This window comes from Podarcis cretensis (genome assembly GCF_951804945.1).
Source record: "Podarcis cretensis genome assembly, chromosome: 7".
NCBI lineage: Eukaryota > Metazoa > Chordata > Lepidosauria > Squamata > Lacertidae > Podarcis > Podarcis cretensis.
The window spans coordinates 19,881,915-19,897,406 of record NC_137176.1 but is presented as its reverse complement, the minus strand read 5'-3'; the positions used below and the strand labels follow the sequence as shown (position 1 = coordinate 19,897,406).

Genomic DNA, 15,492 nt, shown 5'->3' with positions numbered 1-15,492 from the left:
GCTTTTCCTTGTTTTTTTTTTTTTTAGTATATCTTTTTTTAGTTTAAAATACAGACACAAAAGATTATTTACAACAGAAGCAAATAAGAAAAAAGAAAGAAAAGGAATCAGGATAAAGAAAGAAAAACAAAAACTGTATACAAAAGGATAACAATCAAATAAAAATTTTGGGTATAAAACTTCCAATCGTCTTATTATACTATTTATATCGTCGTGGTTTTCTCACACAGCTTTGCGTTATATTTTTTCATATACTCCAGCAAAATATTTGTTACATTGTTTTTACTTACAGTTATCATTCTAGTTCTGCTAGTATGGTATTATTTGTACAGTATAGTCTTAGCTTTTCTTTGTTAATAAGATTTCGTGAAGAGGAAAATCCCAAGCTCACGTTAGAGTACCTTTTGGACTTTAGGTGAAATTGTAGTGGGATTTGTAAGCCTATGCCAATGTAATGGCTAATATCTATAAATATAACAAGGAGACAGTATATGTGACCCCAAAGGATGCATTTTGCATTCCTCTTTGGCTAAGACCTGAACCAGCTTCAATTAGATTGTGTTAGTCCTTGGATTTAAAAGCCTGTTGATGCTTGTGTAGCAGGTTTTAGCAATTCTCCTCTCGACAGGCTTCCCCAAGTCTGACATTCACTGGCTTTGGGACACTGATTATTGTGACTCTAGAAATCACATTGGAGGGTGGGTAGGTATCATATTGTTCCTCCCAAGTCTGATGCTCAGTATGACTTGCAATTTTTCTGCACATCTCATACAGTAGCTCTAATTTTCTAACCTCCCTGAGCATAACACTTTCTTTGCCTTCCAGTTTAGTATGATTGAGTGGCAGTATACAAGGGAGCCACACATCCCATTGAGATTTGGATCTGGAGAAGATTGAGGCAGACTGACTATAAGCCCAGCAATATTTGAATATGGGCATATAAATGCAAGAAAACAATTCTCCGGGGCCCTGGGTTTGCTTAGTTTGTTTCTAGGGATGGACAAATCTGTCCATTTTTCAGTTTCTCATTTTCCCAGTTATAAATTCAATCCTCCATGTTTCCACCTCAGTTTGAAATTTCTTTTCTTTTAAAAATCCTCATGAAAATTCACCAGCACTTCAGTATCGAGTTATCCTAATACACAACGGTTCTATGCAATTTCTCCGATGTACACATATTTGCAAGGCAATGTTTTAACTTACTTCCACTAATATAGGCACTTTTATGCAAATGTTACCCCAGCAAATGTGTATGTACTTCTGTACACAATACCTGGCTTGAGAACTCCATCACAAAATTCAGAGAGATACGAATTTTCAAGGATGGGTGTGTTTCGGTTAGCACATTGTTTCAGAAACTGCAGATTAGTTAGATTCACCTTCTTATCTGAATGGAATCAAATTTCTTCCCCTTCCCTAGTTCCTAATGAATCCCCAGTTGCATACACAATCTAACTCTAATGCATCTTGTCAAAAGTTTATGATGGGGGAATAAAGGGAGGCTGAACTCATTTAGACTCCTTGAGCCTCCTCTACACTTCAAAAAATCCTTGCTTAAAGGTTATGAAGGGGAATAAAAGTACTGACAAGCTATGTAGTCTCTCGAAGCCCTTGCAAATAATAAATGCAAATAATAAATACGGAAGAGGGGAGTAGAAGGACCCAGATTGCATGCCAGTTCTAGCTTGGGAATCCCATTAAGGGCTTAGGTACGTGTGTAAGAGAAAGAATGCTCAAAGTTGCAGAGGAACAAAGGAGGGGAAGAGTAATATAGAGGTTGTCAACATGGTGTCCTTCAATTGTTTGAGACTGCAGTTTCTGCCAGCCTCAGCCAGTATGGCCAATGGCCAGCGATAATGGGAGCTGTAGTCAACATCTGGAGAGAACTACAGTGGGTACCTCTGAGTTAATGGGACGTCCCCTTTCTTGCTATGAAAAAGGGTGTGAGTGGGATGCAAGTAAGGGAGGATGTGTGTGCATCCTTTTGGTTTCAGGTCCCTAACTTGAGTGGGTGCAAGTGCATTTACAGTGGTACCTTGGGTTACAGACACTTTAGGTCACAGACACTTCAGGTTACAGACTCCACTAACCCAGAAATAGTACCTCAGGTTAATAACTTTGCTTCAGGATGAGAACAGAAATTGTGCGGCGGCAACGAGAGGCCTCATTAGCTAAAGTTAAGAACAGTTTCAGGTTAAGAACAGACCTCCAGAACGAATTAAGTTCTTAACCTGAGGTACCACTGTACTGTGTTGTCATGCCAATGTGATGCTTGGTTGTGTCTCTGTGATGCTTCGGGACCCTCAATAGCCAATCAATAAATGGGTCACATGGTTGGAACATGGTAGATAGTAAGACGAATGCAGATTCCAGAGGTTCCAGTCTCCCTGGAGAACCACTCTCATGGTCTATGCTAATAGAGTATAGCCAGTGTAAACTACTTTCTTGTCATTGGAAGATGGATGCTGAGAGGTTTCCATGCAAAATGGAAACCTTTTGAACTCAGTTGCTGAGATCATACTTAAAGTTACAGGGGAGCATGCTGTCCTGGCAACACTTCTCTGGTGACACTGCAGGGATATGCAAAATACTCTTGAAAAAAATTCACTAGTCTTACTGACTTTTTGTATCAAAATATGTACCATTAAGCACAAATGCCATTTTTGATTCATTCACATCCATGCTGCAATGATCAGAGGAGTGCAAAATCAGACCCATAGCTAAATTCTGATCTCCACATTATTCCAAGAAGTGCAGATCAGGTACTTTCATATAGCTCAAATTTCCTCAAGCATCCCTGGGAATAATAAAGGAAAGGGTTTTGAAAGTAAAAATAAAGAGGAAGTTGCATTTCACTGGAAGAATAATTATTCATCTTTATAAAGGTGTTTCCTCCCCTGCACTTTTCATCTGGAAGATGATTATTTTCATCGTGTGACTTGTTCTGTTGGCACCTGTCTGTCTATACAAGAGAGCTTACTCGTACTGCCACCATCTAATTAGCGGTAATGGTATTCTCCGTGGTTTATGCTTGGGCTGCAGCACAACTTTGAGATGCTTGCATACAGACATCAGTGAGCACATTATTAAATTACACAGTCTCCTAAGCATGCACTGTTTCTCCGTGCCCCAGTTCTTCATGCCTTGGTGAACCGGTTCTGCTCTCTGAAGCTGCAAGGCTTCAGCCTGAGCAGACGCTGGAAACTCTTGATGAGCTAAGGGCTGGTTTTTAGATGCTTGCCAAGTTTTTATACTGCTTCCATTTCTCTGATAAACTCAGTAGCTGACTGACAGGGTGAGAGTGCTGAAAAGCAAATGCCCAGAGACTCCACATTTTATCTCCCCTGGAGGGAGAAAGTGTCTTTCTATAGGCAGTCAGTGTCATTCAATGGAAATCACACTTCAGGGCGGGAAATTACCTGGAGGACACAGGAAATGTTAACCTGGTTCATTCAGTTTTAATCTAGATTGTTGAAAGCATGCTAGCATATTGTGCCCTCCCTATCCTAGGACATCCACCATTTAAAAAATAAAAATGCTCCATAAACAGAATAAATATCAGGTGCAACTATTTCAGACACTTTTTGTGTTTAAAGGGTCAAATTTATAATCATCCTAGTTACTTCCTATAATAAACATAAACGACCTGTATCCAAGAAGAGGGCTTCCTCGGTGGTGGCACCAGCCCTGTGGAATGCCCTCCCATCAGATGTCAAGGAAAGAAACAACTATCTGACTTTTAGAAGACAACTGAAAGCAGCCCTGTTTAGGGAAGTTTTTATTATTTGACGTTTTATTCTGTTTTAAATCTGTTGGGAGCTGCCCAGAGTGGCTGGGGAAACCCAGCCAGATGTGTGGGGTATAAATAATAATAATAAAGAATAATGGTAATAATAATAATATCCTGTTATACTGGTTCAACTTTTTCCCACACCTTTCACCATAGTCATTTGTATTACAGATTTAGCATGATATATTATATTCTCCGATGTACATAAGAATTGTGCAACTAATTATCTATCATATTTGATTTACATCAGACAACATTTTAATATATTTAACAATTAACCTGCATTGCCTTAGTAGATATCAGAAGCCAAACTGGATGGTGGAGGTCTGTATACAAAATTGAAGATTCAGTTTATGTATGCGTTTGGCCCAACAAATAATTGCTGCAGTTGGTATACCAGAGGTTTGTTTGTTGCAATATACTTTCATAGATACCGGTAACTTCAAAGGTTTTGGCAAGCCTGTGTCATTTTTACAGGCCCCGGGACTTCAGGGTTTTCTTTGCATCTATAAAGTTAAGGAGAAAAATAAATGGAGACTCTCAGAATGCAGGAAAAATGTATGCAAGAGTTACAGATGGGATGAAGATTGTTGTGAGAAGCCAGTGGACCTTGCTTCCCCCCCACCTCCTTCTGTTGGTGGTTGGTTTATAATCATAACTACAGTGGCACCTCGGTTCTTGAACGTCTCCGCTGATGAACATTTTGGAACCCAAACGCCGAAAACCCGGAAGTAAATGCTTCCATTTTTGAATGCGCCTCAGAAGTTGAATGGCTTCCGGCTGCATGTTTTTTAAGTTTTCTCAATTGAATTTGCAAACAGCCCTTTGCTCTTCAGTTTTTGAACATTTCAGAAGTCAAACAGTCTTCCAGAATGGATTACATTCGAGAACCGAGGTACCGCTGTCTTTCGTTCCTACACAGAAGATGAGAAACTGTGCATCTTAACTGTAGCTTTCATGTTGTTGTTGTTGTTGTTGTTAGCAAACATTGATTAAAGGATGCGTGCATTGCGAAGCTGAAATCAAGCCCTTTTGAGGGTTTTGCCTGTACTGGAAAGTAACAGTGCAAATTTTAGTAGCTATAGATGTAGACTGGTTTATGTTCTGAGGTGCATAAGGATGCAAATAATGTCATAAATGCTTGTATGCTGTATTTGTCTTTTTTAAAAATAAGCATATTATAGGTCACAGATGGAAAATTTATGGCTGTGTGAGCAGCATGCTGGTTCATATGTGGTTAACTGTGCAGCTGCTTTGTTCCAGACTTGACATATGGGAATGGGGGAAAGATGAGGCAGCCATGTACCGTAACATCCCATTGCAGTACATATCCCTTTATGACTTGGATCTCAGCTGGTGGGCCGATGGAAATATATGGAGTACTGTGTAGGTGCACAACAAAGAGAGAAAGTAGGAATGCGCATGTGGTCACTGGAAACATTTTGCATGCACACACACCAGTTTTGAAATAAATGTGGGAGTTTATCCTCAGATGGAGAATCTGAGGAATTTATTTTCATTTGATGCAGTTAGCAGAATTTCTTGGTGTGGGTTTTTCATATGTTCTTAGGTCACTGAAATAATAATAATAATTTTGAAGATTGCCCCTCAGATGAAAATTTGAGGAATTTTGAAGGAAGCCAAAAGCATTTGAATAAGACAAATAAAATACCTTGGGTCAGTGTGGTTGGGGTTAAATATCCCCGGGTATATGGTGTATATGGGTTCGAGAGAGAACAGGAACAGGAAACTCTGAAAAATGAATATTTTAGGCTAGGCCTTACAGGGCTGCACACTACCCAGTCTTGCTGTGGATTAAAATTATTAACTTGTCAAATTATTTCTATACTATGCATACACTTTAAGCAGTACACAATGAAAATATCCAGAAGTTATTTTTGTACTGTAAAAAATAATGCTTAGTGCATTAAAGGTTGCTTACCTAAACTGTACTCACAATGTAACACAGCACAGAGTGAGTCTTGATGACTTTACGGCAACTCTTTTTTGTTTTAAGAGTTTTCTAAGGGAAAGATTCCCTTGTGTTCAATATACGAACACGGCTGCTCTCGATTACCAGGGCTTTTAAAATGCACAGAAATACACCATTGCTTTCAGCTAGGCGATCATGAAAGTTCCTGCACTTAAGGCAACAAACAGAATTCAAGCAGGAGTCTCAAAAGGGGTAGATATGGCAGGCCAGGGGTGGAAGAGAGACGTGAAACTACTATAGGAATCCATTAAGCAGCCTTGCCTGCCATCTCCATGTGCATTAGCTAGTTTTGTAACTTCGACAAATTCCATCCAAGCTTTCATTCCACTGACCTAATTTAACAAGAAGGAAATTCAATAACAACTGCTAACATCCAAGAATTATTTCCCCAGAGAAATTTAACAACACTCCGACATCAAATAGGAAAGTGCGGAAAGTGGAATATATATGCCTATGAAGCTAGGAGCGAAGAAACAGACCTGCGTAAAGTGTATCCCTCTCACACAGGTAGTCCAAAAAGTGCTCCATTTGATTAATCCGTTGTTGCTGTTTTTTAAAAAAGCTATAGATGTAGTGGGCAGTCCTTATTGCCACATACTGAACTTTGAGCAATGAAGCCAAGTGTTTTCGGCTATATAAATATTAAAATGTGCATCTGTTTGTTCATCACCTGTCAGGGAAATGTTTTCCTGAAGCAGAATCTTTGCGACACATGAAAACTTCCCCCAAAGATCGCCATGAGCAGCAGGAGATTGTGTGTTTGTTGATGACGCACATGAGGATCTTCAATGTTGCTGTCATCTTGAACAGAGCTGATTATCGCTTGGCAGGACCAGGAGAGAGGGTACCTAGAATCAGCTCCCCCTCACTTCACAATGAGTGATGGACATTGTCAGAAATGACAGCAGAGACAATCTCTCTGGTAGAATGTGCTTGTGGTTCTCAGATTGCTGGATGTCATTTTCCCAGACAAATGATCTACACATGGGAGTCTTGTTTCCATGAAGAAATTGTCCTTGATGTATAGGGGCATATAAGTCTAACTATGTATGCTCTCTGGTATCATAGTTTGACTAAAAATCCCTATATTGTTTCATTTATGCTGCAGTTATTGAATATTGCAGTTTGAAGCAACTGGAAGCATAAGAACTGACTCCTTTGGAAATGAAACATTGTCCAGGCCCATGGAAATATTATTTAAACTTTCTGATAGAACTTTCTTTAAAACAGAATTAAAACATCAAAAATACCTATACAATGTCATGTGCTGTCCAGCACAGGCTCGGCATCTTACAAATATGAAATAATCCAAAAAAACTTATAAGCAAAGGCCCCTCTCTTTCTCTCCAGCCTACTTTCCAGCCTCCAGGTTGTTTGCTCTCCCTTCAGGAGAGCAATCATTTCCTTGCATTGTTCTCCCTGTAGCATCCAGAGAGACAACTGTATCTGCATGTTCACTCTATTGAGTTTGGAAGGCAAAGACTCAAGGCAACTCCTTTTAAAATGAAGATTGCAACTCAATACCTCTCATATGATCCCAGGTTACAACCCTCACGTTAGCTACCAGAGAACAGTTAGTTAATCATTAACCCATTAAGGAGCTCAGAGTCCTTTAGAAAATAACGTTGGGAAAACTCCATTGTTAGCAACCCTTCAGAAATCCACATTTACCCATTTTCCATTTTAAACCTTCATTAATTTGTATACATTTTTCATTTCTGTGTGAATTAAACGATTATACTTAACAATTTACATCTGTTTTGGGCAACATAAATGTTTCATCACGCTTTATAATTTAGTGATGTTGTGCCATAATGGTTATCTGAAACCAAAGAGCCTTTGTTTTTCCCCATGTAAATTTCTCAATAATATCCCTACAGAAAAAGGAAGGGCATGGTTGGCAAACCCATTTTTTCTCGCAAGATTACTAGGAAGACCACAATGAGTTATTTCGGTCCAAAGCTTATCTATCAACAGCATTAGTACCACACCTGCAATAAGATTCACACCATGGCTGTGAGCTACAGGTATTTTATGGATAATGTTCTATAATGAAGGATGCATGACCATGGGTGATAACCTTTAGAGAGAACAAAATTAGTTGCAGGACAATGTAATAAATTTAATCACTGATATATGGGTGAGGAACCTGTGGTCTTCCAAATGTTGTTGGACTCCAGTTCCCATCAGCCCCAGTCAGCATGAAGAAGAAGAAGAAGAAGAAGAAGAAGAAGAAGAAGAAGAAGAAGAAGTAGAAGAGTAGTTTGGATTTGATAGCCTGCTTTATCACTACCCAGGGGTGTCTTACCCATAGAGGCTAGTGGCGTGGGGCACCAGGGTGCCAAGTTTTGGAGAGTGCCAGGGAAGAGTGGATACAATCTGCTGCTCCCACAACTGCAGGGCATCTCTTTGGCTCTGTCCCACATGGGCTGTTAGGACTGCAATATATTAGTCAGGCATGGTAAGGAGTGGGTGGCGCTGTGGTCTAAAGCACTGAGCCTCTTGGGCTTGCTGATAAGAAGATCAGTGGTTCAAATCTGTGCGATGGGGTGAGCTCCCATTGCTCTGTCTCAACTCCTGCCAGCCTATCAGTTCAAAAGCACACCAGTGCAATAAATAGGTATCGCTGTGGCAGGAAGATAAATGGCATTTCTGTGTGCTCTGGTTTCTGTCAGTGTTCTATTGTGCCAGAAGCAGTTTAGTCATGCTGGCCACATGACCCAGAAAGCTGTTTGTGGACAAACACCGTCTCCCTTGGCCTGAGGCGAGATAAGTGTCTCAACCACATACTCGCCTTTGACTGGACTTAACCGCCCAGGGATCCTTTACCTTTTTTATAGCCTGCATTAGAGCTGTGTGTGTGCGCGCACACACATTTTTATGGGCACATAACCCCCCCTCACACACACACACCATATATCAAGTAATTTTGACTTCAGGGGAAATGTAACAACTTGTAACTGGCATAGTATTTTGGATTCCAATCTGTGTCATTCAAGCTGTTATACTCATTAGATATGGTCTACAGGCATCTTCTCTGAGAGAAGACAGCTCAGTTGATTCCCTAAAAAATGCACATTATACAAGGCGACAAATCGTTTACAATTCGACGTTAAGCTGAATGACTCATTGCTGCAAGTTCTGGCCTATGCAAAAATGCACATTGTTTTCAGTAGTTCTGGTGTGAATATCCCTGTCACTTTCAGATGACACATGAAGCTCAACTTTCGTATTTCATCAACAGATGAGTTGGGTAAGAAGTAAAAGGGTACGGTTAACATGAATTCAGTCCAGTATGTATCACAGCAGCACAACCATGCTTAGCATTTATCCCATGCATTAAAATAGGGGTGGGAAAGCTGTGGCAATCCAGAGGCTGTTGACTCCAAATCCAATTAGCCCCAGCCAATATGGCCAATGGTCAGGGCTTAACAGAGTTGTAGTTCAAAGGTTCTCCATTGCTTTTTTAGAATATTTGAAACACTTTACTCTTAATTGCCCCAGCAATGCTTACAACCATTCAGTTGAATGAGGGTGCCTTGTTCAAAGCCACCTATGCAGATGCAAGACCTGAAGCTTCCTAATTTGCAGTTCATTCTTTAAATCACATGCAGATTAAAAAAATGGCAGTAATTTGTAAATGCCTGTGTGTATTTGTGTGTGTGTGTGTGTATGTGTGTGTGTGAAAGAGAGTGACTGAATACTCTGAGAACTACTCTGGTTTATTTTAATAACCGCAGCTGAAGCTACACCGACCAGAATTTAATGCTAGTTCGAAAGCACGTCAAAGTGCAAGTAGATAAATAGGGACCATTCTGGTGGGAAAGTAAATGGCATTTCCGTGCGCTCTCTGGTTCTCTAGAAGTGGCTTAGTCATGCTGGCCACATGACCCAGAAGCTGTCTGCGGACAAACGCCGCCCCCCCCTCGGCCTATAGAGTGAGATGAGGCGCAACCCCAGAGTCGGTCATGACTGGACCTAATGGTCAGGGGTCCCTTTACCTTTACCTTTACACGAGACTGGAAGCTGCTACCCCTACTTTTTAGATCACAATATCCCACTTTTCTGCCAAGGACCTTGAGGTGGCATACATGGCAAAGGTAAAGGTAAAGGGACCCCTGACCATTAGGTCCAATCACAGATGACTCTGGGGTTTGGGTGCTCATCTCGCTTTACCAGCCGAGGGAGCTGGCGTACAGCTTCCGGGTCACGTGGCCAGCATGACTAAGCCACTTCTGGCAAACCAGAGCAGCACACGGAAATACTGTTTACCTTCCCGCTGGAGCAGTTCCTATTGATCTACTTGTACTTTGTGCTTTTGAATTGCTCAGTTGGCAGAAGCAGGGACTGAGCAATGGGAGCTCACCCCGTCGTGGGGATTCGAATCGCCAAGCTTCTGATGGGCAAACCCTCAAAGCTCTGTGGTTTAACCCACAGCGCCACCCGCGTCCCTAGCATACATGGTACTCCTCCCCATTTATACCCACAATAAATGAGGCTGAGGTCACCCAGTGAGCTTGGTGGCTGAGTGCATTTTTGTACTCTGGTTTCACAGGTCATAGTCCAAAACTGGCTCCAGGAAGAAGAGTTCCTGGAACTCTCGGAAGGGTGAAGTTGTCTCAGGTTGATGTGCACCTTTCTTATTTCTTTCAGGTGGGTTTCCAGCTTACTATTGCATGTCCTCTGATTTGTCTAAAACACTGTTTCTCAATCTTTTAAACCTATGCATCCTTTTGCTAACATTACCCCCACTCTTCAAACCTGGCTCCCCAGATTGCTTCGTTTGAATTTTCAAATGGATTGAAAAATTGTGACTTTAATTTTATGCAGTGGTACCTTGGTTCTCAAACGCCTTGGTACTCAAACAGCTTGGAACCCAAACACTACAGACCTGGAAGTAAGTGTTCCGGTTTGCGAACTGTTTTCAGAAGCCAAACGTGCTCTGCTTTTGAGCGCAAAACTTCTGTTTTGAGTATGTTTTTGCTATTTATTTTGCCTTTTCGTTTTTGCAGCTCTTTTTTTACACTGTAGAACCCAGTTCAGCTACTGATTGATTGATTGGTTGGTTGATTGATTGTGTGACTGCAGTCTATTGCTTTCATTTTATGGATCAATGGTCCCATTAGATAGTAAAAATTCATGTTAAATTGCTGTTTTAGGGGTAGTTTTTAAAAGTCTGGAATGGATTAATCCATTTTGCATTACTTTCTATGGGAAAGCACACCTTGGTTTTGGAATGCTTTGGTTTTGGAACGGACTTCCAGAACAGATTAAGTTTGAGAACCAAGGTACCACTGAACTTATAATATCCTTTATGGGAGGAACACTCACCCCCTGCAAGATTTTCATATGCCCTCTCTCTGGGCTTAGCTTCCCCCTTGGTTCACAAACACTGCTCTAAATATATGGTGATCAAAGCAGGCAAAGTGGTTGTCATGGTTTGTTTATAGTACTAAACTCATTGCAAAACATTCTATTGAAAATTCAAGTGTGAGTTTGTCAGGAAAACACAAAACCATATTTTTTAAAAAAAACACAGCAGTAATTTCTAACTAATACTCTGTGTAGATATAAAGTGATATAGGCCAGGGCTTTGCACTTAGAATTACAGAGTCTACTGATTGCTAATTCATTTCTAGGGAACAAAATGATTTGCAAAGCGTATACATTGTTAATCGGTCAAGGCAAGCCTCATTATTGGAGAAACCTTTTTTTCTTTTCGTTTTTTGAAGTACTGTAATAATGGGCATAGCTCCCTCATCTGATTCAGAAGGGGGTGTTAAAGTGGATTACTTTGGAGAGTATCTGCTTGATGCCCTAAATTTAATCCAGCTCAGATAACTCTATATTAAATTGTGGCCCTGTGTACTCCCAGGTATGTCACTGAGAGTGGGATGAGATGCAGAAGCTTCCGTGACTCCTCCTTTGCGTGGCAAGGTCCCAAACCCAGCCAGGAAGTGGAATAAAGACACATGAAGCAGTGTTTTAGGTTAATGGGTGAAAAAAGGCCACAGCTTTACTGGTTACAGAATGTGAGTGGTATTGGCTTAGGCATTGGAAACCACACGACTATATCTGACTCCTGCCCATCTGCAGGAGTCTTGGAAGGGTTAACCACCAGTAGGGAAACCACCAGTAGGAGAAGGGAAGTCATTGATATTTTAAAGTTGGTTAAATGAATATTCTAAAATGTAAAACAGAAAATTCATATATATGAACCTGCAACCTTGGCATTATCAGCACCACACTCTACCCAGCTGGGCTATGCAAGTTCAAAGATAAACAAAGTTACAGAAGGGTGCAGAGGGATGTGGAGAGAAGTGTTGAGCTTCAGCTTTTAGGGAGGGCTCCTGGGTGAGCAAGGTCGGCGGTTCGAATCCCTGCGGCGGGGTGCGCTCCCGCTGCTCTGTCCCAGCGCCTGCCAACCTAGCAGTTCGAAAGCACCTCCGGGTGCAAGTAGATAAATAGGGACTGCTTACCAGCGGGAAGGTAAACGGCGTTTCTGTGTGCGGCTCTGGCTCGCCAGAGCAGCGATGTCACGCTGGCCACGTGACCCGGAAGTGTCTCCGGACAGCACTGGCCCCCGGCCTCTTGAGTGAGATGGGCGCACAACCCCAGAGTCTGTCAAGACTGGCCCGTACGGGCAGGGGTACCTTTACCTTTACTTTACCTGGGTGAGCATGGAGTGAATCTGTTCAATTTAGGTTCATCCATTAATGTCATATCAAAATCATGTAGAACTTATCTATAGTACAACAAGAAGTTCAACAATAGGCAGCTGCCAAAGGTTTGATTGACCACTAAGTCTGACTTTAGCAAAGATAGCTGCATTTTAGGGATTCTAATACCATTGTGAGCTAGTGTTGCCAAAGAAGTTAACGGACAAGAGAGCACAGATTGGAGTTCCAATTTGATAATTTCCTAATAAATATTTTAGGAACAAGTAAAGACATGTCTTTGGGATGCAACACTTGACCCTGTATATTCAATATGGCAAAAAGCAAAGGCCACCTTCCATTTCATCAGACCTTCCATTTACATTGACTTTGTATTCTGTGCTGGTTTTTGCTGGAACTTTGCATCCCAGAAACCCTCTCTCTTAGAAAATTTGCTTCTTGTCATGTTGTATTTCTTCCGATGCATATGATGTCCTCTTTTGCCATTTAAAGCACCCTGGGGAACTAGTATTCCACCATTTCTGTGGTTTCGAAAACGGCCTTTGCATTAGCCTTTAAGTGCCTCTTGGTAACAAGATTAATAAAACACTGGGTTACTTGTAAGTCAAATCAGGTGGAAAACATTTCAAGTATGGTGCAGATCCCCTAGTCTACATGATGAATGTTCTCAACGACCTTAAATACAAAAGTTAAAGGTAAGGGTAGTTGGTGAGGGGCAGAGGAAAACACGTTTATCTGCACAATTCATTTTTCCTGAGCATTTCATGCTGAATATATTTTACAAAGCTCTGATTAAGTGACAGTTTCTGGATAACCTTTATACTTGCCACATCAGCTGTTTGTTTTATGCTTGGGGGAGCTAACCAATTTGCTGTAAGATTTTACAGCTATTCTGCCAGGAACAATGTGAAATCTAATGCAAACAAAGGGAACATTTTTAGCTTGCAATTATATATCTGTAACTGTATTGCACTCTCTCTCTCTCTCTCTCTCTCTCTCTCTCTCTCTCTCTCTCTCTCTCTCTCTTCTCTCTTGTTGTTTCCTTTTCAGATTTTGGATATGCCCAGACAAGAGATGAGCTGGTATAAACAGCTTGGCTTCACGTTTCACTGAAGAATATCTAGAGCTCAGTTGAAGGCAAAGTGTCCAACTTGCAGCCAAAGGCACTTGAGAAGACAGTCAGCAGAGGAGAACCATGATAATACAACAAGGCTTGCTGGTGGTACTACTCTGGGTGTGCCTGCTCCACCCCTGCTTAACAGCAATGGTATTCAGCAGGACTACGGACCAACAGCCCAAAAATTTTGCTGCACGTGGAATAGGGAATGAAGGAAAAGCTCTGCACCGCCAGAAGCGAGGCTGGATGTGGAACCAGTTCTTCTTGCTGGAGGAATATACCGGCTCAGATAACCAATATGTAGGCAAGGTAGGCCATATGTATATCTTCTCCTATTCTTCTTATGCATTGCAGCGATTTAATGGTAGGAAATTATCTTTGAGGACTTCATTCTCAAATATATAGAGACCTTTTGTTTGCTCTGTTGAAAAAAATAAAACCAAAAGCTTTGGAAACGGGAGTATTGGATTGAAACACCCACGTTCTAATGTGGATAAATAATTGTGTGATTTTTGAATTTTTTTATTTGATTTTTGTACACAAAAAGCAGCATTTTTGAGTATGACTTAACTTTTATACTTTGTACACCTTCCACTGGAACACAAACTATCCTTCATCTTCCAACATTGACTCTTCCTCTGATGAAGAAGGTGACCCTTGCTAACAAACCTGTTCAGAATTTTTGTTTTAACATGAAGTGAAAAATTGGATTAGTAATTTCATGAGTGAAAGAGTTTTATGTTCAAATGAAGCATAGGTTTAAAAAAGGACAAAGCCTTATTCTCAAGTACTTTCTCCTGTTTTGAAAGAAAATTGCAGCTCTAGTGTAGTACTATAGATTTCCAAGTATTTTTTATAGGACCCTATCCTAAGTATCATTTATGTATCACAAAATCTGGCTGCAGTAGGTGGCCATTTCAGTGATTTAATACCTGTAGCCAAACTGCATGTGACCTAGATTTATTTTTAAGTTTGCGTAGCAGCTGACACCATCCCTACCACTCCATTATGTCAACATGCCATACACTAGGAAAGCCCTGATGGGGGTTCCTTGGAAAATTAGTTACCCAGACTTTCATAAATGGTGTCTATCATTTACCCTGCAATGAACAGGCCACAAACAAATACATGGTATGCTGTAGGATTCATTTTTAATCAAATCAAAGTAACATTGAGGCTGAACAGACCTGACCATTGTCCCTCATGAGCTCAGTCAGGGGTAGCAACTTGAAAAAAATGTTGGGGGGCCCAGGTAAGCTGACATAACTGAGCACTTGACGTGGTGTGCACACTGTTGATGGATCTCAACCAAAACTCTTGCTACCATCTGCCAAATCGTACAATTCCAGGATGACAAACAGGAACAGAACTTGCTTGACTAGTAACTTGATTTTTAGTTAGCTTTATTATATACAGCTGAGTAAAGCACAGCTTGGTACAAGTTACTGTATACACAGACTAGATTCAAACTTATTCCCAAACTTCAACACTCCAGAACTCCAACAAGAAAACTGCTTTGTTATTCTGCTTATAAGGAAGAACTTAGCCAATCACCACCTGTTGCTAGGCTTCCTTTATCTCCAAGCAGACTTTCTCATGTACTCTGTTTAACTTGGCTTGTTGCCAACCCACTAATTGTTCACTCCAAAAGCTGCTAGAAAACCAAATTCTCAACACACACACACCATTTAAATGGTAACGTCCATCAACTTGGGGGGGCGGGCGGCAGCCTCCTCAAATATTTTATTGGGGGTGAAGGGACCTCAGCCCCTAGGAGTTCGCGCCTATGATGTCAGTGAGCATAATTCTTAGCAATATGCTTGTTTTTCTGTGAAGTACATTTAGCGATTTCTGATTGGGTGAGTCAATATGGAAAGGCTTCGCTGGAGGAGAAAGTCTGAAAACTGCTACACTA

At 41.0% G+C, this 15,492-nt stretch overlaps 1 protein-coding gene across 5 annotated transcripts in view; it reads left to right on the top strand.

Annotated features, from left to right (window-relative positions):
• CDH10 (cadherin 10) overlaps window positions 1-15,492 on the top strand; it is a 146,720-nt gene that overhangs the window by 39,487 nt on the left and 91,741 nt on the right. For all 5 annotated transcript variants that reach the window (XM_079984965.1, XM_079984964.1, XM_079984966.1 and 2 more), the window contains exon 2: window positions 13,511-13,886. In XM_079984965.1, coding sequence (XP_079841091.1) covers window positions 13,656-13,886 — 231 coding nt within the window. In that variant the 5' untranslated portion in view covers window positions 13,511-13,655. The remainder of the gene's footprint in view (window positions 1-13,510; window positions 13,887-15,492) is intronic.